The 26,431-nt window shown below is 55.9% G+C and overlaps 3 protein-coding genes across 5 annotated transcripts; 1 reads left to right on the forward strand and 2 right to left on the reverse strand.

The window, feature by feature from the left end:
• MRPL27 (mitochondrial ribosomal protein L27) lies at positions 1-5,229 on the reverse strand. Its single transcript, XM_039227936.1, has 4 exons — positions 5,167-5,229; positions 2,671-2,802; positions 2,195-2,262; positions 1-411 (listed from the first exon to the last, which is right to left on the reverse strand). Exons 1-4 carry the CDS (start codon positions 5,204-5,206, stop codon positions 205-207), a joined length of 447 nt encoding a protein of 148 aa, XP_039083867.1. The 5' UTR covers positions 5,207-5,229; the 3' UTR covers positions 1-204.
• Positions 5,230-5,276: 47 nt separating this feature from the next.
• On the forward strand, positions 5,277-12,914 carry EME1 (essential meiotic structure-specific endonuclease 1). 3 transcript variants are annotated; one of them, XM_039227738.1, is made up of 9 exons: positions 5,277-5,311; positions 6,835-7,646; positions 7,733-7,860; positions 10,132-10,221; positions 10,309-10,430; positions 10,614-10,737; positions 10,955-11,070; positions 11,811-11,997; positions 12,214-12,914. In XM_039227738.1, the coding sequence occupies exons 2-9, from the start codon at positions 6,860-6,862 to the stop codon at positions 12,388-12,390; spliced, it is 1,731 nt and encodes a 576-aa protein (XP_039083669.1). In that variant the 5' UTR covers positions 5,277-5,311; positions 6,835-6,859; the 3' UTR covers positions 12,391-12,914. The 3 variants fall into 3 exon arrangements, with proteins under 3 accessions (XP_039083669.1, XP_039083670.1, XP_039083668.1); XM_039227739.1 differs by lacking the exon at positions 5,277-5,311 and adding an exon at positions 5,360-5,610 and having other exon boundaries at positions 10,578-10,737; XM_039227737.1 differs by lacking the exon at positions 5,277-5,311 and adding an exon at positions 5,362-5,610.
• On the reverse strand, positions 12,682-24,540 carry LRRC59 (leucine rich repeat containing 59). Its single transcript, XM_039227740.1, has 7 exons — positions 24,225-24,540; positions 23,021-23,080; positions 21,092-21,250; positions 20,729-20,833; positions 17,520-17,592; positions 15,375-15,548; positions 12,682-14,644 (listed from the first exon to the last, which is right to left on the reverse strand). Exons 1-7 carry the CDS (start codon positions 24,327-24,329, stop codon positions 14,400-14,402), a joined length of 921 nt encoding a protein of 306 aa, XP_039083671.1. The 5' UTR covers positions 24,330-24,540; the 3' UTR covers positions 12,682-14,399.
• Positions 24,541-26,431: the final 1,891 nt, after the last annotated feature.

Genomic DNA, 26,431 nt, shown 5'->3' on the forward strand with positions numbered 1-26,431 from the left:
CTCGTGACTCCGGCACACTTTATTTCCGGCCCCAGGGCAGGTCTCCTAAAAGGCTTCCCTGCCAGTCACTTCCGAGTCTTCTGCAATCGCCACCGAGCAGACATCCTCAGCAGGCTGCATCGTCTTCAACCCTTGACTTCCGCTGCCACCACACTCTCCTGCCACCTGGGCTCCAGTCTCTGTCCAACGGCCTTGACCAGGAGTTCAGAGCATAGCTACCAGTTTGAAGGTGCCCTCAGGCTTGGCGGGAACCACATGGACAAAAGTCTTGTAGAGCACCGCCCCCTTGGGCAGCCTGGTGACCAGGTCCACAGCCTCCGCGTTGCTGGGGCTGGGCACATAGACCTCCTTAGTGAAGCGGACTGTCCCCTCCTCAAGGGCATACAGGTACTTCTTCCTCCCCAGCCCCACCTGCAACACAAACGCTCAGTCAGCCAGACTGCGGGCCAAGTGCTCCATCCCGGGGCGGCAGAACAAAGTTCTCCTGAGGATGCAGGCCCTGGGCCCAAACGAGAGATCAGAAAACTCTTATCTTGGGTTCCCTTTCCCGCTGCCTGGCACTTCCTTGACTTCTACTTCTTCACGGACTCTGTGACAGGAGAGGGGAAACAAAAATTCAAACAGCCAAGCCACGTGGGTGCTCGGTCCCTGAAGGCTGGGATCTGGACCCACGTCCGTGCAGCTGGCGGGAAGCCACACCAGACAAATCCCCAAACCAGGCCAGGAAAATGCCCCCAATCACGGCCCCTGGGAGCCTGCTTCACTTAAAATTAAAAAACACTGGAGCTGTCACGGTTAAATGTGAGTTTGACAGATTTTCATCCAAATAGCGATGTCTAGAGTTTAAGGTCTACGCAAAGTCCGGGGCAAAGCTGTGTCTATGGCAACATGCATGCTAACAAAAGAGCGGCACCAATGGTACTGGCTGCACGGGTCGGCGCTGCCTCGTGAGCTCGGCCGATTCTCACCTGGTGGAGCCGCGGTGCTTTCTAACTGTTCTTTGGGGGAGAAACAACGAGCAGAGAATAAACTCCACTACCAGATGCATATACGGTTCATAAACCGTATACATTTTAGCATGTTTCTTTTAGAACCTGAGATGGGCAGTACAGTACTCAATATTTCTGGTAAAAGGAATGAATGAGCTCTGGAGCCAGAGTGCCTGGTTCAAATCCCGGCACACCAGCCTACTGTCGTGTGACCCGGCCAAGCTGCCTTAGTTGCCTACCTGTGTCTCGGTTTTCTTGTCTGCAAAATGGGGATAATGTTAACTACTCTGGGGGGGTCAACTCGAGGACTAAAGGAGTTAATCATAAGGAGCTTAGCATACTGCTTACCTCAAAACACGTTAGCTTTTATTACTATTGTTGTTATTACTTTAGCAAGTCCCAAGACTTAACACAGCCACACAGCCGATGTCTCAAGTTCTAAAACACAAAGCTACTGTGCATACAATCAACTCGCACGCAAATCAGCGTTTCTGATATAACTACAGGCTACTACCAGTCTTTCCGTGCCTCCTAAAATCACCAAAAAAGAGCAGTAGCGGGGGACCGATTACAAAGGGAACCAAACCGACATTTAAGACGATGTGAGGAATCTAGTACAGGTCTGTGCTACCAAAGAACTTTCCTACGTCAGGAAGTAACCCCCAGCTTGCTGACACCGCAATCCCCGTCTGCTGCAGACCTAATTTCTGGCACATGCACTGTATTTTACTAGTTTCAAACCATTTCAGCCATCTATTAACAGCTTCAAGCAAAAGAGAAATTACTAGAAAGAAGGCAAAAGGAATACGCTGGAATTCGTTTCCCCAGATTAAAATAATATCTCAGATCTCCTCCTCTAACAAAGCAGGGGTTAGAGAGGAGACCCGAGAGGGCAAGGCTGCTGCCACACAAGGCAAAGCACGGTGACCATGAGTCGGGCACCCCGGCACGAATCCCAGCTCTGTCGCGGGGGCCATGCCGCTGAGCCTCTGGCCTCTTACCTCGAAGACGGCCGTGGCATCCACGGCATCATAGTGACGGGCTACTGAGGAAACGAGACGAGAGAGGCCCAGGAAGTGAAAAGATGCCTGGCATCTGACACATACCCACTAAGTGCAACTGTGTTGTCCTCACCACCCTGCTTCGGAGCACAGAGCGGTGGTTCTGGGAAAGCAGGAAGGGGGAAGGGTCGCGGAGCAACTCACATGGGCACCCGGGTGCCAACGGAAGTGGCGCTGAGTCGCAAGGATGTTGCCGGCGTGAACGTAGTGACCTAGGAGAGAAGTCCCCGGGCACTGCCTCTGGGCCCGGCGCTGGGGCAGCACAGCTAATGCTGGGAACACACACAGGCCCTCGCTTTCCTGGCCCCAGTGCCGCCCGCCCACCTCGAAGCCTGAGCCCAGATGAGGCCAATTCCTACACGGTTGGACACAAGCCGCCCCGGGACTCCCTCCACCAGCCTCCTCTCTCCAGTCACGTGGCCCAGGTTCATGGATATCTGCTCTTCCTCAGGACCCCCTCCCTGCCTCAGGTCTTCTCTGCATCTGTAATCTGGAGCCCAGTGCTCTGGCCAGCTACGTGCAGGGGACCAGGAGTGCGTGGCTTTCCTGTTCTGCAAAGGAATGCGGGGGACAGCATGCGAGGGGGGAGGGGGGAGGGGGAAGCCCAGGCACACCCTCACCCTCCATTTTCTTGAGGCCAAAGCGTTTGCCTGGTGACTTTCCGCCCAGGTTTTTGGAGCTGCCGCCTGTCTTCTTGGATGCATATCTCACGGCAAGTGACGCAGCCTGAGGGGGGCCCAGCAGGGTGGTAACTGCAGACAGAACAGAAAAGTTGTTCAGAGAGGCTCCCAATCACCCCCCCACCACCCCCCTCAACGAGCCATCTGCTATGCCCAGAGGTGGCGGGGGCTAGCGGCAGGGGAGGGGAGGAAGACACGTGAGCAGAAATGCCGCTTGACTGTGTTGGTTTTCAGGGAGTGTCTGCAAGTCCTTGGCGTTCTCCCATGGCAGGGGACAAGCTGTTCGTTGTATTGTCCAGGGAGTATGCACTCATGTGAAGTGTGTGTGTGTGTGTGTGTGTGTGGCCAAGGAAGGTGGTGGTTAGTGAAATATTCGTGGAAAAAAATAAACACCATGTGCCCTGGGTCCTGACACATTCAGTCCTGTCGAGGAGACACAAACACCACAGAAACGTAAGCCAGCAAGGGGACACCACGGGGCTGCTGGCTTCAGCCTCACTCACCGCGTGTCCTCAAGGCTCCAGGCACCGTGGACGGGCCAGACCACAGAGCCCAGCAACAGGACACCCAGAGAGAATGTCCTGCTCTGGCCTTGCCCTCCACTTTCTCAGCCATCCAGCCATCCACTGCACACCAGCTACTTGTAAACAAAAAGGGGCGGCTTCTCCGAGGGTGGCTCCCACGGGGGCTTAGCCAGTTCAGAGGGCTGGATCCTCGTGGGCAAGCCCACCCAGCACAGGTCCTCGCCAAGACGGACACGCTGCCCTGGGCAATCTGACCTCTCCAGACTCATTCCAAAATGCTCCACGGCATTTATTCTTTTAAAAAGGAGGTGAACTACAACTCACACTAACCAAGATGGAAGCCCCTTGCTATATGACAAGCATAGGGCTGGCAGTCCTTGCTCTGAGCAAGCTCCAGCTACGGCCATGGTTCATCAGGGCTATGCCAGAGTTTTTAGAGAAGCCTTGAGGATCTCTGGAGCCTATGAGTTCAGACTTCCTGAAACGAGGTTCCTGAAGTTTTAATGAGCACAGAGAGTAGCTGGGCCAAAGGACCAGAAATAAATACTCAGAAAGACACGTGAAATACCCAGGACCAGGATCTACTCACCTTTAAACCTATTTGTTTATTCATCCTCTTAATAAGCTGAAGAATGGGGCTTCTGTTTTACCTACATTTTCTCTTTCCCAAATCTTTGCCTTTCAGCCTACTCCCCATCCTCCACCTCCAAGTAAAGGATTCTACTACCTATGCAGTTGCTCAGGAAGGAATCAAGGAGACACTGCAGATCGCTTCCCTTTGCTCCTCTCACAGGTTGAGCTCACCAGCAAGCTCTGGGCTCGATCTCCAAAACAGATCTTAAAACCACCCATTTCCCTCCAAGTTCATGGACACTAGCGTCCTGCTTAAGTCATCTCTCCTCAAGGCTCCTATTTCAGCTTCCCACCTGGTTTCCTTATTTCCACTCTTACCCTCTTTAATTTCACCTAAGAGCAGTTACTTGCTTCTCAAAATGTAAAACTGGCTTAAGTCACGCTCTTGCCCCTCATTCCCTTACAGGGCTAGGCCTCCTACCATCCTTCAAGTCTTAACTGAGATGTTACCTCCTCAAAGGCCTTCCCTAATCACCAACACCCCCAAAAAGACACCACACACATGCACTTCTGCTTTCTTTAACAGCACGTGCTACCATTTAAAATCATTTTGTGTATGTGCTCGTGTATTGGCTTATCCACTAGAAAGAACCAATCAGGGAGACAGAGACTGTCTTCATCTTTTCTGCTGAGAGCCCAACACCTAACCATCCTGTCTCGCACAGAGCCCAATCTGTTGACCGAGCGGGTTTTTGGTGGTGGTGGTGGTGGTTGCTTTATTGTTTGTTTGTTTTGAGCACAGTGTGCAATATATACATGTTTAATGTTTATTTTTGAGAGACAGAACGTGAGCAGGGAGGGGCAGACAGAGAGAGAGGGAAACACAGAATCGGAAGCAGGCTCCAGGCTCCAAGCTGTCAACACAGAGCCCGAGGCGGAGCTCGAACTCACACACCGTGAGATCAGAACCTGAGCGGAAGTCGGACGCTTAACCCACCGAGCCACCCAGGGGCCCCTAGTGTGCAATATTTATAGATGAAGAGATCCAAATACACCAGAGAGTGGAAGCGACGTGCCCAAGTCACCAAACGCCTGGGAAGCTGCCCTCACGCACCCGGCAAAGAAGAACACGTGCTCCTCGATCAACCACCCACCGCAGGGCGCCCGGGACGCGTCCCGTGGTTGGCTACAGCCGCCCCTCAAAGCTCATGGGCCAACCCCCCACGCCCGACGCCATGCCCAGGGGCCTCCGCAAGGAACGGCCTCCACCCCCAGGCTCCCTGCGGGGACCCCGCTCCGCCTGCACCCCTCGCCCCGCAACAGCCGTGCGTCCTGTTACCAGCCGCCCGCGTTCTCAGCGCCAGCGCCGCCGACGCCATCTTTGCCGGACGTTCGCTTCCGGTCTCAGAAACCTGCTTCCGCTACCGGGTGATCGACTTCCGGGGTCATCGCGGCAGTTGAAAAAGTGGCGCGGGGAGTGGCAGGTGAGTGGTGCAATGCTGGTGCAGCGAGTGGCTGGCGGCGGGTGTCTGTCCCCTGAGCCCCGCTCCGCAGGGCCTCGGTGACCAGGCCGTCGGGGGCCGTGCCGCGCTGTGTGGACGAGCTGGACGGGTCTGGCTGGCAGCCTCGTTTTGCCGGATTAATGCGAGACGCAGGGAGGGGACCGGGAGGAGGTCCCTCTCTAGGCATTCAGCGTGTTTACTGCGCGTTTGGTGTGTGTGCCTCCTGCTGTACCAAAAGGCGTAGACGCACGATTTTGGTTGCTTCTCAACAGTTTTATCACGTAGGTGTTGTTATCATCCCTGTGTTGCTAAATTGGAAAGCGAGGCTCAGGAAGGTTAGGTGTTTTATGGGGGCGGCGGGAGGGGGGTCCCGTCTGCAGTGTTAGTGAATGTTTACTCAAACGTGGATTCTTGTACACGACCCAACAATTGCACTCCTAGGTGTATATGCAAGAGAGTTGAAAACATGCCCCCCACGAAAACGTGGACACGAATGTTCACGGCAGCAGCATTCACAGTGGGCAAAACCCAGAAACAAATCACATATCCGGAAGTGCTGAATGGATAAACAAAACGGGGCATATGTATGCAATGGAATATCATGTAGCCATGAAAGAAGTACCCAGGCCACTACATCAGTGATCCTGGAGAATCAGGCTAAGTGAAAGAAGGCAGTCACAAGGGACCACATACTGGATGATTCTGTTTGTACTAAATATTCCAGAATAGGCAAATCCATGGAGACAGAAGTAGATTTGCCCTTGCCAGCAGCGGGGAGGGGGGGATGAACAGTGACTGCTTAAATTAAAAAAAAAATTTTTTTTAATGTTTTATTTATTTCTGAGAGACAAAGCGTGAGCAGGGGAGGGTCAGAGAGAGAGGGAGACACAGAATCCAAAGCAGGCTCCAGGCTCTGAGCTAGCTGTCAGCACAGAGCCCGACGCGGGGCTGGAGCCCACGAACCATGAGATCATGACCTGAGCCGAAGTCAGATGCTTAACCGACTGAGCCACCCAGGGGCCCCGAACAGTGACTGCTTAATGGCTATGGATTTCTTTTGGGGCTGATGAAGATATTCTGGAATTAGGCAGTGATGCACAGTTTTGTGACTATACTCAAAAGGACTGAACTCTACACTTGAGAAAGAAGAATTATGTGTTATGTGAATGATACCTCAATCTTTAGACAGGATGCCTTGACATCTCCGATTCAAATGCAGAGATCAACAGGGGGCGCTGTTGAGTCTTGTTAGCACTGCCCTTAACATTTTCCAATGGTAATCTCCACTTTGTTTATAAGTCACCTTGACCTACAAGGGATCTGAGGAGTCCTGTTAGACTACAGACCACTGAGTTCCAGGTTCAATGTGTTGGGACCCTATCATATCCTGTGTTTCCGTTTCTCTATACAGCGTGTATATTTCCGTAAAGTTTGGCCACAGAATGTGTCTAATGGACTGGATTCAGTGCTACAGTCTGGTGCCTTCTCTCTCTTTTTCCTTTTAGGGAATTGATTTGATAGCACCTATCGATGGCTCTAAAGAAGTCCTCACTGTCTTTGGAATCCAGTGAGAGTGACTCTGAAGAGTTGCCAACATTTGCCTTTCTGAAGAAGGAAGCATCTTCCACAAAGAGGAGGCAGCCTCAGAGGGAGGAGAAGATTGTTGTGGCTGGTAATTCAGATTCTGAGGCCTCCTGTCCTCCGTCACCAAAGTTGGAAGACGCACCACCTGTCCCAGACACAGCTGACCCTGTCACACAAACAGAGCCAGTCAGGGTGCTGAGCAGCGGGAGTGACGATGAGGAGGAATTAATCCCCCTGGCCCAGAGGCTTCCGTGTAAGTTTTTGACCCGCAAGCCGCCAAGCCCCGAGGATTCTAGCTCCCCGATAAAAAGCGTGTGGGAGCATCAGGGTACTGAAGGAGCATCACGTGACTGGAAAGAACAGTCCTTTCCAAAGGTCCCTGATGTTTCCTTCCGTGACACCTCAGAGAGACGTTCATCAAATACCAGGGACCCTGGGGGAGACCAGCTGTGCCATCAGCTTCCAGCCTTCCAAGCTACCTGCCCTGTGCGGAGCGACTGCTTGACAGCGCCCAAAACAAATGCTGAAGGCCTCCCACTTCAGAAGAGAACCAGGCGTCATCAGAAGGTCCAAAGGAGAGGCTCACCGGGATGCCGGCCACGGGGACAGGCAAGCCGGGAGGAAAGCTCCAAGAGACAACAGGAGAGGAAGGCGGCGGCGGCCCCGCTGAACAGGCTGAAAGCTCAGAGGCCCGAGGAATGCTTACAGCACATCGTTGTGGGGCTGGATCCAGGTCCTCCTGGCCGCGGTCCTCATCCTTGCTGGGGCTCCCGCTCCTGGGCCGCCCCCTGACAGCCCCTTTCCTGTCGTCCGTTGCAGAGCTTTTACAGACGGAAGGCGGAGGCCAGCTCCTCGGGGCGCTGCAGTCCATGGGGTGCCGCTGCGTGATTGAGGTGCAGGCCGTGCCTCGCAGCATCGCCTGGAGCAGGAGGGCCGGGCCAGCTGAGGTAGCGGGTTTCTGGCTCACGTCTCCTCCTCCCCCTTTGAGCCGCCCGATACGTGTGCTTTTACTGGAAAGAATGTCAGTCAGGGAAACGGTGTGGAAAACGGGTGGCCCACTCCACTTAGGGTAACTTGAGGAAGGTTTACTTAAGGAGCGTTTTCTAAAGCGTGGGTGGGATGCAAGGAAACTGCAAAGGAAGACACAGCACCTCAAGGTCGTAACACCGTTAACTCGGGGTTTCTCCGCCTCAGGTATGGCCGGCATTTCAGATCACATAAGTCTCTGTTGCGGGGCTGTCCTGTGCGCCGTAGAATGTTGAACGGCATCCCTGGCCTCCCCCCACTCGATGCCAGCTAGCACCCTTCCAGTCATGACACTCAAGAGCGTCTCCAAAATGGTGCCAGACATCCCTTGTGGGGGAAAACTCGCCCCTGGTTGAGAACCCCTGGCATGTTTGTTACCACACCTCGGCCTGAATGGATGAGGGGGAGGAGTGGTTACCAGAATCCGGGAGACAGGAAGGTAGAGAGCGCCCACCTTGTGAGAAGCTTGACCTCCAGTAGAGGAAGGTAGCAAACCCTAAGTGACCCCATTTCGAGGGAGCCAGGGAAATCCCTCGACTTCTCCTTCCCTCCCTCGTTTCCTGCTGGGTTTCCCACCCACCTTCTGCACCAGAGAGCCTGGTGATGGGGCCTCCTGAGGGAGCAGAGTCGGGGGGGCGGGGAGGGGATCCGTGGGCCAGAGGGAAGGTAAATCCGCAAAGGGAAGGAGTTCCAATTCTCTCTAGCTCGGCTTTGGGAATGGGAGGGGCGGGGAGAGGGGGTTGTGCTTGAATCTCAGCCCCAGGGCTTTGTGGCTAATACCCTGGGCAAGTTATTTCTTCTTGTGCCTAGTGTGTAAGATGAGGACACTGTTATACCCTTTTGGGTGCCCCGTGTCATGGGGACCAAGTGAAATAACCAAGCACCGGACATGTAGGAGAAACACGGCAAATGTTCCTTCCTTGGCCCCGGCTCCCCGGGTTACTACAGCTCCAGGGCCTTCCCCGCCTCTGGTCTGAATCCAAAATAACTCCACCCCTCGTTTTTAAGAGTCTCTAGATGAAACGTTAAGATTTTTTTCCTTTTGGGGCCCCTGGCTGGCTCAGTCAGTAAGAGCACTCGACTCTTGATCTTGGGGTCGTGAGTTCAAGCCCCACTTTGGGTGTGCTTAAAAATGTCTTCCCTCTCATTTTCTCAATAATTGGGCAAGTGCACGCTTTTTGTTTTTGTTTTTTGTAAGTTTATTTTGAGAGAGAGAGAGAGGGCATACACAGGAAGGGCAGAGAGAAAGGGAGAGAGAGAATCCCAGGCAGACTCCTCACTCAGCACAGAGGCAGACCTGGGGCTTGAACTCATGAACCACAAGATCATGACCTGAGCTGAAATCAAGAGTCAGACGCTTAACCGACTGGGCCACCTGGGCTCACGTTTTTCAATAGGGGTTGTTAGCAAATCTTTATATCCGTATCGCAGCTTAACCTTTCAAGGTGCTTCCACGTCTCCCTGGTGCATCAGTCGCAGTCAGCCTGGTCACTCCGTACAGAAGGACTTCCTACCCGCCCCCTCCCTCCCCCCCATACACACCCAGGCAGGGAGGCCGGTTGGAAGATCACAGCTGACCCGCGGCTGGGCGGGAACTAGAACCCACAACTCCTCCCACTGCACTTTGCTCTGCTATTGGCCTTGGCTTTCGCCTCTGGGGACAGAGCCAGAAAACTCTGCACAAGGCCTGCTCCCCGTCGCTGCACAGCACTGCACTGCTGGAGGGTCGTTGGCCCTGGGGAAGAGGAGGTGCCCTCGCAGGCGAGGTCCCCCTGTGGCTCTTCTCTCTGTCACACAAAACCTGTGTGTGTATAAGGGCCACTCGGCTCCCGGCCGGCATCTTCCCTCAACGGCCAACTTCCTCGCTTGTACCCAACCCTCTGGAAGAGTGTCCTTTCCCTCCACTCCTCTATCCAAAGCGTGCAGCAACGTGGGCTCTCCGCATTTCCACGCCTTTTACTCCCCGCCTCCGGGATGCAGGCGTCAAGGTTGAGCCGTTGAGGCCTGGGGAGGGATGGGATCATGGGTTACTGCTTCTACCACCATGGCTTCATTCCAGAGGAAGAATAACACAAAAATGGGCTTGGCTGACAGGGGTGGGTTCGTCACCCAGAAGGCCTGGGTCTGTCTCACAGGTGCTGAGCACCTGCTGACCCGCCGCCCCTCCCTGCTGGGTCCCGGTCCTTTGGTAGGACGGAGCGGAAGGCTGGCTGGAGGAGCCGATGGTTCTGGTGCTGCTCCCGACAGAGGCGTTTGCGTCCATGATCTACAACTTCAAGCAGGTGGGTGGAGAGGAGTGGACGCCGAGGCATGGGACACCGGGCTGACTCTAGGGGACAGACATTCACGCAGTGTCTTCCTTCACACAGGGAAGTCTGGGGGGCTCCGAGAAAGGGAAGGAAACCCTCCGGAGCTTTGTAAGTGACACCACAGCAAGGACGGCTGGGAAAGTCCTGTCCCTGGTGATTGTGGATCAGGAGAAACGCTTCAGGTTTGAACGCGTCCTCGAGGTGTAGCACAAAAAGGGGCAGCTCTTGGGCCGTCAGGGGTGAACTCCATCCCAAGTCCGGGTCCTCCCTGGTGAGCCCTGTGGGAACCCCTGGTCTGGCCTTTTCACCCCTTTCCTGCTTGAGCTCAGTGTGGAACTGCTGCCCTCCCACCTCCCCTATCCCAGTGCGCCAGATCCTCCCAGGAGGAGGAAACCGGGAGTGGCACACAGGGAACAGACCAAGGAGAAGCAGCGGAGACAGCCGGAGGCCGGCACAGGGCACGCGGTGTCCAGGCTCGATGTGGAGGAGGTGAGAACTCGGCGTTTCCTGCCTCGGGTTGGGCTCCCGCTCTCCTCTGACCCCGTTGGCCAGAGATAAGGAACAAAGTGCCCTCCAGGCGCAACTTCCTGCCTTGGCACCGAGCAGGAGAGGAGGGGCTAAAACAGGGAGCTGTGGAGCGGGGGCGCAGCTTCAGCGGGTGTGAGGGAGCACCTTCCTACGAGTCCCTCCGCCTTTGGGTTTCCAGGCATTGGTGGATCTGCAGCTGTACACAGAAGCCCAGGCACGGATCGTGCAGAGCTGGAAAGAGGTGGCCGACTTCGCGTGCGCGCTTACAAAGGCTGTGGCTGAGGCGCCCTTCAAGTGAGTGTCCCCAGCTAGTGTGCGGCCCGCCGCCGGGCCTTGTTCCATGCAGATGGCCTCTTGCCCTGAACTCTGCTGCCGGCCTGTTGTCGTCAGGCTGGTGGCGGAAGGAGCGGACCTCATGCCAGGCATTCCCATGAGGAGCCCTCAAGCCTGGTTCCGCTCTGGCTCATGTGTAAGTTCGTGTCCCGTAGGCTGCTCCCGCGTCACTGGTAAGCTGGGTGACCAGGACTTGTTACACGGTAGGTCACAACGTCATAAGCCCTCATAAAACAGACTTGTAGCCTCCTTAGTTCTGGGAGTGTTCATGGTCAGAATTTAACCTCAGAGACCAATCAGTCCAAGGCCCTCATTTTATACCCAAGGGAACGGAGGCCCTAAGAGAGGGCCTCGTCCAAGCTCCTAGCAAGTTAGAACTGGAACCAGGCTCCCTGACTGCCTGACACCCAGGCCCCAGTGTCTGTCCTTGTGTACAGTGCTCTCTGGCCCACGCAACCCAGTCTCAGCATGTGAAACCATCTGGTACTTTTCTGGGGCCTTCTCTTAATGAAAAGGACTAGGTGGTGGGTTTAAGGGAACTGGCAACTAGCGCTGTTTGGGGACGAAGTGAGCGAGCACTTAAATAGGCCAGGTACAGCAGTGTGCCCACAGCCCACACTGTGGGCAGCAGAGGGCTGGTTTTTAAGTTCCCCGTGGAGGGGACAGGTGGAGTGACATGATTCTTCATCTACTGCTCACAGGAAGCTTCGAGATCAAACCAGTTTCTCCTGCCTGGAGAGTGACTGGGCGGGAGGGGCAAAGGTTGACCGAGCTGGCAGGGGACTCGCACTGGTCTGGAGGAGGCAGATTCAGCAGCTGAACCGAGTGAGCCTGGACGTGGCAAGCGCCATTGTGGACACCTATCCCTGCCCCCGGCGTCTGGTCCAGGTAGGCCGCTCCAAGGGTCATCACCCTCCCCCCGCACCCCATGGCCTTGGTGGACCCCCCAGGCGGTTTCCGTGGAGAGCACCGGTGGCCTGCAGTGAGCAGTTAGCACTGGCCCAGGGAGGACAGGCTCCCCCCACCCTAGCTTACTGCCCCCCTTACTGACGGACAAGGGTGACCCGGATGGTACAGCACTGATAGGTCACTTGCCACTTCTAGGCTTACAGGCGGTGTTTTTCGGAGCAAGAACGCCAGAACCTGCTTGCAGACATACAGGTACGCCGCGGGGAGGGCGTGACCTCCACGTGCCGCCGCGTTGGGCCAGAGCTGGCCAGGCGGATCTACCTTCAGATGACCACTCGACAGCCGGCTCTCTCCTTGGACGGTGCAGACTGATGCCAGGCCTCGGGGACGGGGTGAGAAACGAGGCTTCCATATCCCCCACGTTGGAGCACAGGAAGGGACTGGACGTGTCCCCTGAAGCACAAGCCGGGGTCAGGCCGCGGGCTCTCTGCTGGGTGCCCTTCTCTGCAGAAGCCTCCCTGCAGGCCTGGACAGATGGCGGACATGCTGGCATTTTCCTCCACCAGCGTGTAATTTTCCTCTCCTGGCGAAAACACGGCTGTCGCGCACAGGTCGCCCCCCGCCCCCCGCCAGCCCTCGACCCTCAAAGCACCAATGCAGACAGACCACTCAGACACACGTTTAATAACTAGACATCCAGAAGAACCTCAACATCAGATCTCAAGATGATGAGTGAACCGCGACCAGCGGGCTGGCCGCGCCCTGCCTTCCTGTCACCTGCCAAAGCCGCCCCGGCCAGCCCCCGCATGGGGACTTCTGTAGCCTCTCAATCTCATGTCATGTACTGTGTAGTTTCAATAAAACGTTTGTACCAATGGCTCTGGAGCTCAGAGGAAGACTGAGGGATGTGTAGTGATTCAGAGTAAGGTGTGGGCATTCGCAGCAGAGCTACCTGGGGTGGGGGGGTGATCAAGTCCCTTCTTCCAGTATGAGGCCAGTCACGAGTGGTCACCCTGTCCAAACGAGCCAGCAAGGCTAACAACGCTGGACGCCACTGCCTCTGAACCACACCAGGGTCTTGTCCTGAGGGAGACCAGCAGCTTGGAACTGGGAACTTTCCGTGGATGAGCACCATGATGCCCACTTCTGACCCCCTCCTCCAGCTTTGGTGAGAAAAGGAGGCCAAGGAGGCCACAGAGCAAGCAGAGGCTTAACCCGGCAGACGGGAGGGCGGGCCGTCCGCCCCTGTCCCTGCTGGCCATCAGGAAGGCACCACTTTCAAACTCCATGGTGCTACTGGCTTCCCTTCATTGCAGAGGTGGTTCAAGGTCGAGAACCAGATACCGCTAGTCGTCCTAGATGTCTGTCTCTGTGAAACTTGAGTTTTTGGGTTGCCTCTGGCTGACTCTGTCCCACCAGCTACCAACAGCTGTCCTAAACATAGCTTCGCCGTGGTCCGCCTCTTTGCGCACTGGCAATTGGGGGGGTTAATGCTCTAAAACTGAGGCGGGGCCTGGACCCTCCCCATTCTATGGGAGCCACATGGGCCAGGGCAGGGCTCTGAAGGAGTGGCTGGCACCCTCACTCACGGTGATGAGATTTCTATCTATGGGGCCGGAAGCTGCCTACCGTCACAGGCCCCAATCCCCCCCCCCGACCCCCCGCTGCTGCGAGGGTGTGACTTCTGCTCTCCCCCGGACGTTAGCAAGGAAGCAAAATGACAGGAGAAGCTACTGGAGCAGGAGCTAAGTTCTGCCTCAAACGAGCTGGGAGACCGTAGGCGTCATGCACGGCCTCGGCTTCCCTGCCTGCGAGTGTTCTATTGGACGGGACGGTCCTGCGATCCCTTTCACAGCCTGAGATTTTATATGGTCGTTAAAAATGTCTGAGGTCCTTAAGAAAATAGGTATCCCCCCCCTCCCGATTCCGGCTTGATTTGCCGAGTACGGTGTTCCCTTTGCCCCCGATATCACACTGCCTCCTGATCGGCCCTGGCTGCCCAGGGAGGAATGAAAGAAAGGGTTTGTGACATACAAAAGTATAAATGTAGTGACAGCTGACCTGGCCGTTTAGTAGAAACGAGCCTCGCCTTCGCACAGCTTTGTAGAACAACTAGAAAAGGCCGTTTTGCCCTCTCCCCACCCCAAGCCTGCTCCTTTAGGCATGCAGGTCACTGTCCCCGCGTCTCACTTCGCGTTCCGCCCGGGGAACACTGACCGAGGGACAAAGAGGTCCTACAAAGAGGGGATCTCGAGTACCAATCGGCAGCCACTTGATGACAGCGGGTAGGTCGGATGCCAAAAAGAGGTCGTGTCCAGCAGAACCCAATTCCACAGGAACGCGAGCTGCGAGGTGGGAGGGCAGCGGGCAAGGGCTCAGGCTCACTGCTGGGAGTCGGCCTGCAGCACCCACCGCAAGAGGTCGTGGCTGCGCAGGCCCCGGACCGCATCATCGTAGATGGCGTTCACGCTGGCACACAGCGGCTGCCGCCGCAGCTCCGTCACCCGACAGGCCACCAGCCCGCCGGCCACGCACAGCAGCAGCAGCAGCAGCAGCTTCAGCACGGCCCACGACCTGGCCTGTTTCCGGGGGGGCGGCTTGCGGGGCCGAGAGCCGGACTTCGATTCTGGAGGGACACAGGCACAGTGGACAGGGAGGCTCAGTCAGTCGGTGTGTGTGTGTGGGGGGGGGGGACCCGCACTCCGCCTGTCGGTGCCAAGCCACCAAACCCCCCACCCGAAAACGCACACTCCCAGGCCCCGACGAGAGAGCTTTTAAGGCCATCCGAGTCCGTGAAAGGCTCTGCTTCTGCAGAGCCTGCAGCCGAAGTCCTCCTCCAGCGGATCTCAAGGGGCTGCACTCAGAGCGAGGGGTCTTTTCCGGCGCCTCATGCAATCAGCCCCAGGGTCCCTCGGGATCGGGGGAGGGCCTTCTCAGGGGGCAGCAAGCACAGGCTTCGGCTCAGGTTATGATCTCATGGCTTGTGGGTTCAAGCCCCACGTCGGGCTCTGTGCTGACAGCTCAGAGCCTGGAGCCTGTTTCAGATTCTGTGTCTCCCTCTCTCTCTGCCCCTCCCCTGCTCATGCTCTGTCTCTCTGCTCTTTAAGGGTAGTGTGACCACGTGCAGCCTTCGCCTTGTGGGGATTTTGGCACGCCCTGACGAGGAAGGGCAGCTCCCTGCTCCGGGAACGCTATGGCACGTCTGGCCAGACACCTGCACCCGCTCCCCAGGATAGACCCCGCCCCCGGGAGGCGAGCCCTCCAAGCGACTCCCGGGCCCCGCCTGAGAGCTTGCCGCACCCAACCCGGTCTGTGGCCGCCCCCCCGCCGCCGCCCCTGGAACCCTGCAAACATACTGGGAGCCTGATTTGTTTCCTTCTTGGGCTTCTTCTCCTGCTCCCGCTTAGCTGCTTTGAGGGCATCATACTCCTTTCTCCGGCGCTCCTTCTCTTCCGCCTTCTCCCGCTTCCGCAGCTCCCGCTCCTGAGCCTCCTTAGCTCGCTGCTTGGCCTCCCGCTTCTTCTCAGCCTCTGCAGGACAACACGCCCCCAAATGACTTCTCACCCGCAAAGCTGCCAGGGTGCTTTCCCGAATGACTGAAAGCGCAGGCTCGGCCATGGCCTTGCGCCACAGGTCGCCGATGCCATTTTAAGTAAAACGGCTGGGAAAACTGTGTCCCGCAGGCACAGTAAACACTCTCAGGGCTTGCAGGATGCATTACTGAAGGGTTCCCAGCCCTGGGCGGTGGAGACATTAGGGTAACACATGAGGGAGGGTACAGGAGAAAGGCATGGGTGATGAGCCTGGTGAGTCAGAAGGCACACAGTGACGCCCTGATACAACTCGGCTGTCCGAAGAAGAAACCACGGCCATGTTGACTCTACGGGGTTCCTCTCTTCCCAAGCTCCAGAAAGGAACGTGGCGTGGGAAGGGCAAGTAGGGAACAGAAAGTGAGCGCTCACGGTCATAGGTAGAGCTGATGGAAAGGTCTGCCTGAGAAAGCAAGACTAACCACTGGTCAGAGGGCCGCCTCTAGGCTCCCACTCGGGAACCTCGGACGCATCCTGGCTTACTTCACGGTTCAAGTGCGTTTACATCCGGTTCCCAACTTACAAACAAGTGGCTTCTAAAAACTCACTTCCCAGTGAGTTATTTGGAGGCCCGAAGTACATTTTTCCAAAGCCAGAATGCCACAAATGAGGGAGTTAAAGGTCCTGCTGGGCTTGAGCGCCTATCTGACCCAGAATGTAGCTGGACTGTAGTGTGCTATGTACTGGAGCTTTCCGCTGCTTTCCTGTGTGCAAACAAGCTCCAAGTTCCAGCCGGGCACCCACAAGGCCAAGAGCACACTGTACTCAGCCTGGAGAGAACACGTGGAGGCAGGAAGTAAAGCAGCAGTGGCCCAGGAAACAGCCTCGCAGCAGCCATGGATGTGAAAAGGCCCGGGGGCCACTCGGGCTCCTTCAGGGTCTGCCCCCCGCTGCCCCCCAACCATGGGACTCCTCCAGTAAGGAGCCTCAGACTGCCGGTCAATGGAGCACCCGCTGTGTGCCACGTCTCGTCCTAAGTGCTCGAGACACAGCAGCGAGGACAGACTGGGTTCTAGCACCTACGACTTCTAGAGACGGAGACACACGAGCGAACAGTCAGAAAGACACCGGAGTTTGCCACCAAGATGGTAACGGAGACTGCGATGATGTGATGCGCGGGGTGCTACCAGGCCTGGGGGTTCTCAAGTGTGGCAGTAAAGCTACGGCGACATCTGAGCAGACCCGAAGGAGGACACAAAGCCAGCCGCATAAAGACCCGAAGGGAAAGGAACCAGGCACGGCCCCCGAGGAGAGGCCGGACCTGGTGTGTCTGGGCAGTGGCAAAGGCTCATGTGGCTGAAGCCAGGAGCGTTCTCTCCCCTGGGTGCAAGGCACGGCTGAAGCAGGCGGGCCTGGGGCCATGGCGGGCCGTCGGCTACGGAACTATGCTGGACTTGCGTCTGAACTTCAATCAGGAGCCGTGAGAGTGTTTTAAGCAAACAGCGGCCATCACTGAGTCCTGTTTTAAGAGGATCCCCGTGGCTGGCGTGCGGAAGGAGCCCCGGTGTGGAGCCACCACACGGAGCGGGGAGGTGTCTACAGTGAATTACAGTGAGGCCTGGGGCGGAGGAACCGCCACACACGGGCCTGGCTGATGGACTGGATGCCGGGGTAACTGAACCCAGGCGTCCCGGACATCGCTCCAATTTCAGGCTTGAATAACAGCAGGGGTGGTGACTGCCTAGTCCAGGGGACCCTAGAGGGCCTGACGAGGGCTGTCCCGGCCACACTTGAGCTGAGCTCTTAACCCTCCCAGCGGGCTGTAGGACCCTGGAGCTCAGCAGAGAAGCCAGGACTGGACACATGACGCTGTGCACCATACTGTTCCTCACAAAGCTTCCATGGACCCCGGCGCCTGCCAGAGGCCGGGGAAGGACAGGAAGACGGCCCGTGGGGGCAGGCGGCACCTACCTCGTTCTACTTCCAGCCGCCGCTGCCTCTCGCGCTCCTGATCGGCCTGCACGGCCTTCATGTGCTGTAACACCTGCGAAGGGGGAGCAGAGTTGCTGAAGCAGCCCAGGCGGGGGGCTCCGGGGCGCATTCGTGCAAGACGGCCCCTTTCTGATAGGCACAGCCCTGCGGCAGCGCCGGCCTCACAGAGCCAACCCCCGTCTTCATCTCCTGACTTGCTGGCTGGCCTTAGCTGGAGAAGGGTCATCCGCACCCAGGCCTCTAAAGCTGTGTGGCAACATGTCTGTGAAACCCACTGCCAACTGGAGCGTGGAAGGAGTTCCGCTCTTTACAGTTACTATCACACGCACGATCTCACGTACGCCTCCAGCAACTCTTGGCAATGAGCAGGATGGCACTTCCGCCTAGACTCCCTGACCTCCCGCCCATGGCTCCTTTACAAAGTTGCGCTCTTCCCAGTCCCAGGGAGACTGCTTACCTACCTGAGTCATCACACTAGTTTCCCTGAGGACGGCGACTATCCCCATCTGCAGGCTAGACCCTCAATACGTGTTTGAAGATCGACTGACTGAATCCCCAACTCCAAAGTAAGGAAGCCAAGGCTGCCGCGGGAGGTGGGGGGGCATGATTCGTCCCCCTCGCACAGCTAGGACGTAGCGCAGCTCAGAGTACGGGTCGTCTAAGCTCCTGGGCCGGGGCTTGACCCACTCAGGTCAGCACACAAAGCAAGGAAGCCTCTAGGAGGAAGCGAAGAGCCATTCGGCCCACACACCACCCAAAGCTGTGGCTCCTCAAGTCCTTGTCCAGTCGGTCGTGGACGGCCTCTGACAAAAACAGCCCCCGAGAGTGTCACTAAGGGCATGGTTAGGGAAGGAGGTAAAAGACTTTATTTTTTGGGCTGTAATTTTAGAAGTTGCTATCGCTTGGATATAAAGGACAGAGTGAAAGCTCAGAGCCCAGCACACTCCTGACTCTACCACTTACTAACCATCTGACCTTAGTAAGTGACTTAACCTCTTAGGCTCCCCGCAAGAGGCCCCTTTGAAGACACAAGGAGCCCTGTCCTGAGCAGCCCAGGCCTTGAGTCTGCTACTACAGCCTCTCGGGAGGGAGTCAGGCTTACTAAAAAAAAAAAAGACCACTCAACAAGGAGTGCAAGATCTGTAGGAAGGTCAAGCCTGATGGTGAGAGGTACCTCAAGTTCAAAGTCCCTGCCTCACTCTGAATTCCGAATACTAAATAAGCAGCAACCACTGAGGCAGTTTTAAGGGGTGTACAGGTGGCTAAATAAAGAGCTGAGAGAGGTTCAAGAGACATCCCATTGGCCCCCCCCACCGGCTCCAATCCACCAAGAGTTAGCAGAAAACAGCAAGTTCAGAAACAGAAGCGACTCCTCTGGTCTACACCCTGAGCGCCTGAGGGTAGACTGTGTCCGCCGGCCCCAGTCTACATACTCTGGTAAGCACCTGATGGATACTTTCCAACTAATAAATTATTTTTACAAGGTGCTGTACCACGCACCAAGCTTATCGGTGACTAGGACTGACCCATGCAGCCACAAGGTCAGGGCTGGTGAGAGCTACACTGTCTCCTGCGGACAGGTGACCTCACTCTGGCCGGCCGAAGCCTGGCTACCACAATGCCTCAAGGTGTGCCGGAGACGACTCCAGGCCACGGTGCCCACAACGCGATGTGCTACCTGGGGCTTTGTCTGGAAGGGAGGTGCCAATACCAAAGATCTTTGTGCCCCATAAAAGTATCGGTGATGTCGCATGGTTACATGTATTATTAGCTGAGTGAATAAAATGGATAAATGAAACCTATCTGCGTACGGGGCATTTCTCGTGGCAGAGAAACGAAATCCTACCTACTTCCCGGAGACAGGAGGATCACGAGGTGGAATATAAAGCACACAGGACAAAGCTAGAGTCCTCAGTCGCAGTGATGGTTATTCCTCAGAACAGACATCACTCCTAAAGCACCAGGATTTCACTGATCACCTGTGCCGTTCTCAGCTAAGGGCAAGCTGTGGCCGTGGCTACCTAGCTGCACTGACCCTGTACTTGATCTCCTGTGACAACAGGTGCTGGAAAGGGTGAGACTCTCTAAGCCCTGAGCTAATAAGAAAAGGCCATTATTCTTAAGCCTCACCTAGAGACCCCCGCCCCCATGCCCACGGACATTATTTCTAGGATTTAAAGCTAAAGCCAAGTTTAAAGTCTATTCTGTTCATCACACCTCCTAAACATGGCCAAGTCAGTCATCTGGTGCTCCGCTGCAGCGGCGGCAGTCTGTTGTAAGGCTGGAGGGAAGACGGCCTATGGCTGCAGTGTGAGTGACGTGTAGTGTCGTTCTTAAGACACAGCGCGAGGCCCCCTCGGGGTAGCTGGCAGTGTCCCCCCTTCCTTGCTGCCTTTGGTTCCTCAGTCCTACATCATGGGACTTGGCTGAAATCAAGTCAGACCTGCCCAGGATGTGTCTGCCTACAAGCACAGCACACGAATATTAACCCTTTTAATTAAAATTCCTACAATATCCATGACTTAGAAAGGCCACAGCCCCTAGCCTGCATGTCCTAGTTTGGTGAAGTGTCCGACTTCGGCTCAGGTCATGACCTCATGGTTCATGAATGTGAGCCTCACCTTGAGCTCTGTGCTGACGGCTTGGAGCCTGGGGCCTGCTTCGGATTCTGTGTTTCCTTGTCTCTCTGCCCCTCCCCAGCTTGCTCGCGCTCTGCCCCCCTCTCTCAAAAAATGAATAAACGTTAAAAAAAAAACCCACCAATTTTAAACAACTGTCAATAGTGTAACGTGGGATGAGGCAAGGTCCTGGTTTCTGAAATGTTTATTTATTTTGAGAGAGAGCGAGCAAGTGCATGAGCAAACTGGGGGGAGAGGGGGGAAGCAGAGAGAGGGAGTGAGAGAATCCCAAGTGGGCTCCATCTCACAAACCATCATAAACCCGAGTCAAACTCAAGGGTCGGACGCTTAACCGCTGGAGCCACCCAGGCAGCCCAAGGTCGTGGTTTGTTAAGAAGGGAAGTTTCACAGCAGAGACGACAGTGTTGTTTACTGCGTCCTGTTTCACTGGGACCTTAGTCCTCGAGTCAACACACAGCCACCAGGTGCCCTGGGAGGGAAAAACAAGTGGAGGCAGAGGCTGGTCCCCGGGGAGCCACAGGGGAGTCCCCGGGGGAGCTTCGCGTTTACCTTGTTGGCACACTGCTTACACTGCTTCTCGTCCAAGCAGTCCCCTGCCACCTTGGCCAGGACAGGGTCCAGGGGGTTATCCTTCAGGTCCAGCCACTTCAGGCTCTAAAGGGATAGAAGAGAGAGGCCGGCTAAGCACGGGTTCCCAACCGAGTCCCCCAAGGTGAGCCGAATGCGCAGGCAGAAGCCCACCCCCCCAGCCCTCCGCTCCACCCCCACCCTGGGTGTGCGTGGTGCAGGGAAAGCCGCGGGAGGCAGTGCCAGCAGAGGTGAGATTCTGGCGCCTTCCTCCCAGCCACGCTCCACTGGCCCCCCCGCCCCGCGCCTCAGCCGCCGCAAGGACATGGCTCCGCAGACCATTACCTTGAGCTGGGCGAAGCTGACGGGCAGGGTCACCAGCTTGTTGTGGAGGAGGTCCAGGTGCTGGAGGTTGACCAGACGGCCAAAGTCTGCGGGCAGCTGCTGCAGCCTGTTCTTACTCAGGTCCAGCTTCACCAGGTGCGTGAGGCCACAGAACTCCGCCTGGGACCCGCGGAGACACCGCCTGAGCCTTGGGTGCAGGCTCTGGCGTGATGCCGCAGGCGCCTGCCTGGCAGAGGCGCCTACGCGGTCAACCCCGAGCCTACCTTCCGCCCTGAACGAGAGGCGCCTGACACTCAGCACTTCCAGTGCCAAGCAGCGACAAGCACGCGGAAAAGGAGCACAAAGTCGGCACGAAATAGGTGTGTTTCCTCACGCTCCATTCTCCCCCGAACCCATCCTCCACGCTGCGGCTGGAGCAGCGATGAGGGGTCCCTCCTGAGCCCCCCCGGCGCCCCGTGTTCTCCTTTCGCAGGAGCTGTCGACACACAATGAAACCACCCGCCTTCCTGAAGGGATGAAGCGCCCCTGAAGTACTTGGTGTAATTCTCTGTTCTTCCAGCACCTAGTACAGCACCCACCCGAAGGCCCGCTCCAGCCTCAGCAGAGAGGCCCTCCTCCTGCTCCCTGGGGACCCGTCAACTGCGGGTGGCTCTGCACCGCCAAGGAAGGGCACAGACAACAGGACACACTGTGACCTGAAAGGGCACCAGGGGCTGCTGAGCGACTACCGACAACGCGAGCGGATGCAGCAGGCTGCACGGACCTGCTACCACCCTGTCATGAGACACCAAATACTTCTAGGAGCAGTGGGATCTCAGCTGCTTCTTCAGAGTGAGAAATGGTCCCTGAGGCGCGGCAGGAAGATGCTGTAGCTAATGGGAGGGGCCCGGGAGAATACTGAGAGGGGAACAGACTAATGACCCAGTGAGGAAACTGCCAACTTCGGGGACTCGATCCCTGAGCCCGGCGGAGCACGGCAGGGAGCCACGCGGCCAGAGCGATGGGCGGAAAGGGCAACGATGAAGGAGCGCGGCTCTGGAGGAGAATGGCCCCCGCCCCGGGTCCAGGGTCTACATGGGCAAAGGAGGGCGAGCTGAAGAAACCGCGAAGTTCATGAAGGAGAAGCAGCACTGGGGGAAGTTGTGCAAGAAAAATCAAAGGATCCGACCACAGACTGGCTGCGTTGAACAAAAAAGCATCAAGTCATTCAAGCAAGGGCTGGGAGAATGAGAATACGGCAGCCCCCTCCAGAGCCACATTTTTTCTCCTGGTCCCCATCAAAAGGAGCCTGTTCATAAACAGCTTTCTCCCTGCAATACTGAGCAACTTACGGAAGGGCTTCGAATCTCCTCTACTCAATAGGGAGGTAAATTATTTTTCAAAGGAATAAAATAAGGCAGAAAAAAAATGAGCCCAATACACGATTCAGCCAGCACTCCGCTGACTTTAGTTTTTTGTGGCCTGACTTTCCCGGTGTTCTTTTTTTTTTTAATGTTTTTATTTATTTCAGAGAGAGAGAGAGAGAGAGAGAGAGAGAGAGAGAGTCAGCGTGAGCAGGGGAGGGTCAGAGAGAGAGGGAGGTACAGAATTCAAAGCAGGCTCCAGGCTCTGAGCTGTCAGCACAGAGCCCGATGCGGGGTTCGAACCCACGAACCGTGAGATCATGACCTGAGCCGAAGTCGGACGCTTAACCGACTGAGCCACCCAGGCACCCCCTGATTTTCCCAGTGTTCTAAGGAATGAAGCCTCCTGCTTTCCTTCTTGCAGAGACGAACCACCCCACCTCACCCCATCCCTGCGGCACGCTCCGATCTCGGTCACAGCCTGTTCTGCAGGGCCTGTCCTGAAATTGTGCCTCATGACCTAACTGCCCTATGCAAGAAGGAGAAGCATCAGGGCTCTGGAAGGACTCATGCTTGCCAATCTTACCGGTAGGCTAGTCAGTTTATTGCAGGACAGATCCAGTATGGTGGCCTTCGGGAGCGCAGCCTAAGAAAAGGAATGAGAACAAAATGTCAAACCAACACATGGAATGATTCAGTGACATCTGCTAATGAAGCAATTTCCAGAGAGAAGTCCCACAATTAGGAAAGGCCTTTAAAAACTAGCACTGAGATATAATGTAGTAGTAGAAGTACTGGTAATAATAATAATAATAATAACAGCTGCGTGTCTCAGCATTGGCTGCCTACCAGAGTACTTTATCATACAATCTTAATCCTCACAACCCTCGAAGCCCTATTTTATAAATGAGGAAATCTAGGCATAAAGATTAACCAGCCTGCCAAGGGCACTCAAGATATTAAGCAATGGAACTGGAAATCTGCTCTAACTTCCACATTACCGAGCCACGTGCCAAAGGCAATGTAATTCGTTAAAAGCAGCGAAGAAGAAAACGGAGGTCATCCCAAGCAGCGCTAGGGTGGGGGTGCGGGTAGGAAACCTGGAGGGGAAAGCGGGAAAGCGAGGACTAAGAGCTAACTCTACTTTGGCAACAATCCAGCTGTGTAACCTTCTGGGACCTCAGGGCTCAGCTTCCTGAGTGGGAGCATTGGAGTGGGGTGGGCAGCGGCGCCAGTTTAAGCTGAATTTTGGGATAAGCCCTGGCCAACCCCACGGTGACCCTCCACACGCAATTCAAGGACGGCCGCCTTGGGGCTGGGACGGCCAGCTTCTTAGAAATGCACAGTTCTGGGCCACACCCAGGTCTACCCAGAGGCCTACTTCCCAGACGAGTCATTCATTCATTTGTTCATTCATTCTCCGGAAGCGGCCGGCAACCACTCCGTGGGCGCCTACTTGGAGTCAAGCTCGGAGGTGAGCGCTGGGCAAGCTAACCCTCCCCCCCCCCCCCCCCCCACGAAGGGAGACTCACTCCCGACCCGTAGAAAGCTCAGGGCCAAACAAGCAGCTCCTTCTCATCTTCTGGAACTGCGCCAAAGTGACACGTGTACACCCAAGGAAGAAAACTGGGGGCAGAGGTGGGCTCTCCGAGGACTAAGCCCTACTCCTCTAGCCTAGTTTTAAGACCTGGAAAGGGGGCGTTTAAGACCTCCGTGGGAAAGGAGGGGGCCCGCGCAGGGGCCAGCGCCGGTCTCGGATGGGCCCCTGGATCCCGCGGGACCGTACTGACCAGCTCCTTGACGGGGACCTCATTCAGGTCGCTGAGGCTCAGGTCCAGCTCGTTGCCGTCCAGCTTGTCGCGGAGGTTCCCGCCCTTGCTACCGGCCTTGGTCATGGTGACGCCTGCTGAGCGGTCCCGGCTCCGGCGCTCCGACGGTCTCCGACGGGCAGGAGAGAGGCTGAGAAGCCGCTCGTCGGCTCAGCAGACTCGCACCCAACCGACAACGCCTGCGTCCCCCGCCGCCGCAGGTGCGAGACGCCGCCGTCCGCCCGACCGCCCGCTGCACTCTGAGCCCCGCGCCCCGCTCCCACCGGTGCCGCCGCGACGACGACCACTTCCGTGTCCACGTCACCTTCCGCGGCCACTGAGACGGGCCGGGCCAGAGCGGCCCGAGTGTGTGCGAGACCGCCCTCTGGCGCTTAGGAGAGCGCACTGCAGTCGCCGCCACGTCCGGAAGGGCGGGGTTCAAAGCTGCGAGTTCGGTTGCCCGGCGAAGCCTCCACTCCCCCCACGCCGTGACCCGCGGCCCTCCGTAGGTCACTGTGGCTGGCAATGCCAGGAGGCGAAAGGGCACGGGACTGGGCGCCGGAAGCCCTGGGTTGCATCCCAAACTGACCTCATCAGATCACCCCCATTCCCCTGGACCAAGAGCCAAAACCTCGTGTCCTTCCAAATTGCTCCCTGTCCTCTTTAACTTAATCCCCAAATCATTATCACCCCGAAATTGCAAGCCTCGGAATCTCTCTGTCTTCTTCCCTGCCCCAGCCCCTGTCTAGGACGCCCTCAGCTCGTGCCTGGATTTCTCGGAGTCTCTCTCCCTCCCATCCACCTCTATCTACCCAGCTGCCCAGACGATCCTTCTAAAAATCTAGCCAAGTCTTTCCTCTGCGTCAAACCCTTCAAACCTTCAGCTACCTCTAGGATATGGACCAGTCTCTTCTAGACTTGCGTTAGGTGGCCTCCACATTTTTGCCTCTCCTGGGATGGCCTTGCTTCCCCATGCACCTCTGCCTAGCTAATTTCTAGACCTCCAGGAAACCTCCCTGACCACCGTGAGCCCCAGACTGAGTTAGGGGTCCCTCCTTGGGACTCTGGCAATGTCCTCTGTGCTGCCTTATTATCAGAGGCAGTAGAGTTTGGTGGCTAAGGTGGGGCCTGGCTCTGCCAGTTGCTATTTATGAAACCTTAAGCAATCACCATGCCTTACTTATGGATAGATGAGAAATGTGCATAATAATGATACCTGCTGGTAGCTGGGGAGAATTGAATGACCGAAACACACCAAGAGCTTGCCAAGGTGACTGGCACTTAGTGAATAGCTGATAAAGATTGGCTCTGATTCATAATCTGCCTTGTGTTATCTTTAGCTGACTGCCCTCTGGACTGTGAGGGAGGGATATGGTCTTTGCATCCCCAGTGTCTGAGTGTCTGATGCACGACAGTTGCTCATTCAAATGTGGCTGAATGAACGAATGAATGACGAAGCATTTTACCCGCTTCTCACCTCTGTTTGCCCGTCTTTGAAATGGGGATAGTAAAGCGTATCTCAGAGGGCAATTGTGAAGACCAAAGGAAGTCAGTGTGCAAATCCTTGCGCTCACCCCTCCTACCGCCAGCAAGGCGCTGTGCTGGGCTTCTGGGAACCAGACAGGGCAATTGGATAATAATACATTAGCACTTGGCAATTTCTAGAGCCGTTGAACATCCATTATCTCATGTTAATAAAGTACATGAAGCGATGATAGGGCACATTCTGTTGTTCTCTCTCTCTTATTGAGGAAGAAACTTGGGGAGAAGTAAACTTGTTCTCAGTCACTTAGGGGCGGACCCAAACCTTTTGATTCCAAATCCTGTTTCTTTTTGCTACACCCTATCGTCCCTATCACCAAGGAGCCTACAGTCAACAGAAAAAATTATTATAGAAGGTAGAAAGGATAAGGGCCCTAATACATACGGATAAAGTCTGGGTAGAGGCGCAGAGCTGTGTGGGTACGTGTTAGAGTGGGATAACATCAGACTAATGTATTTAAGAGCATTCGGTGTAACTAGGACTATGATTTTCATACAATATTTCTTTTAATTCACAATAGGCTTTATAAGGCAACATTATTTCGGTTTTCCAAAGACAGTAAGTAATTGAAGCCCAGAGAAGTCAGCTACTCAGCTATTTAAGGACAGTCACAGCAAGTAAGTGAATGTATTCCGGGGAAGGTGGG

The sequence above is a fragment of the Hyaena hyaena genome, unplaced genomic scaffold (genome assembly GCF_003009895.1).
Source record: "Hyaena hyaena isolate Hyena2069 unplaced genomic scaffold, ASM300989v1 scaffold_29, whole genome shotgun sequence".
Lineage (NCBI taxonomy): Eukaryota > Metazoa > Chordata > Mammalia > Carnivora > Hyaenidae > Hyaena > Hyaena hyaena.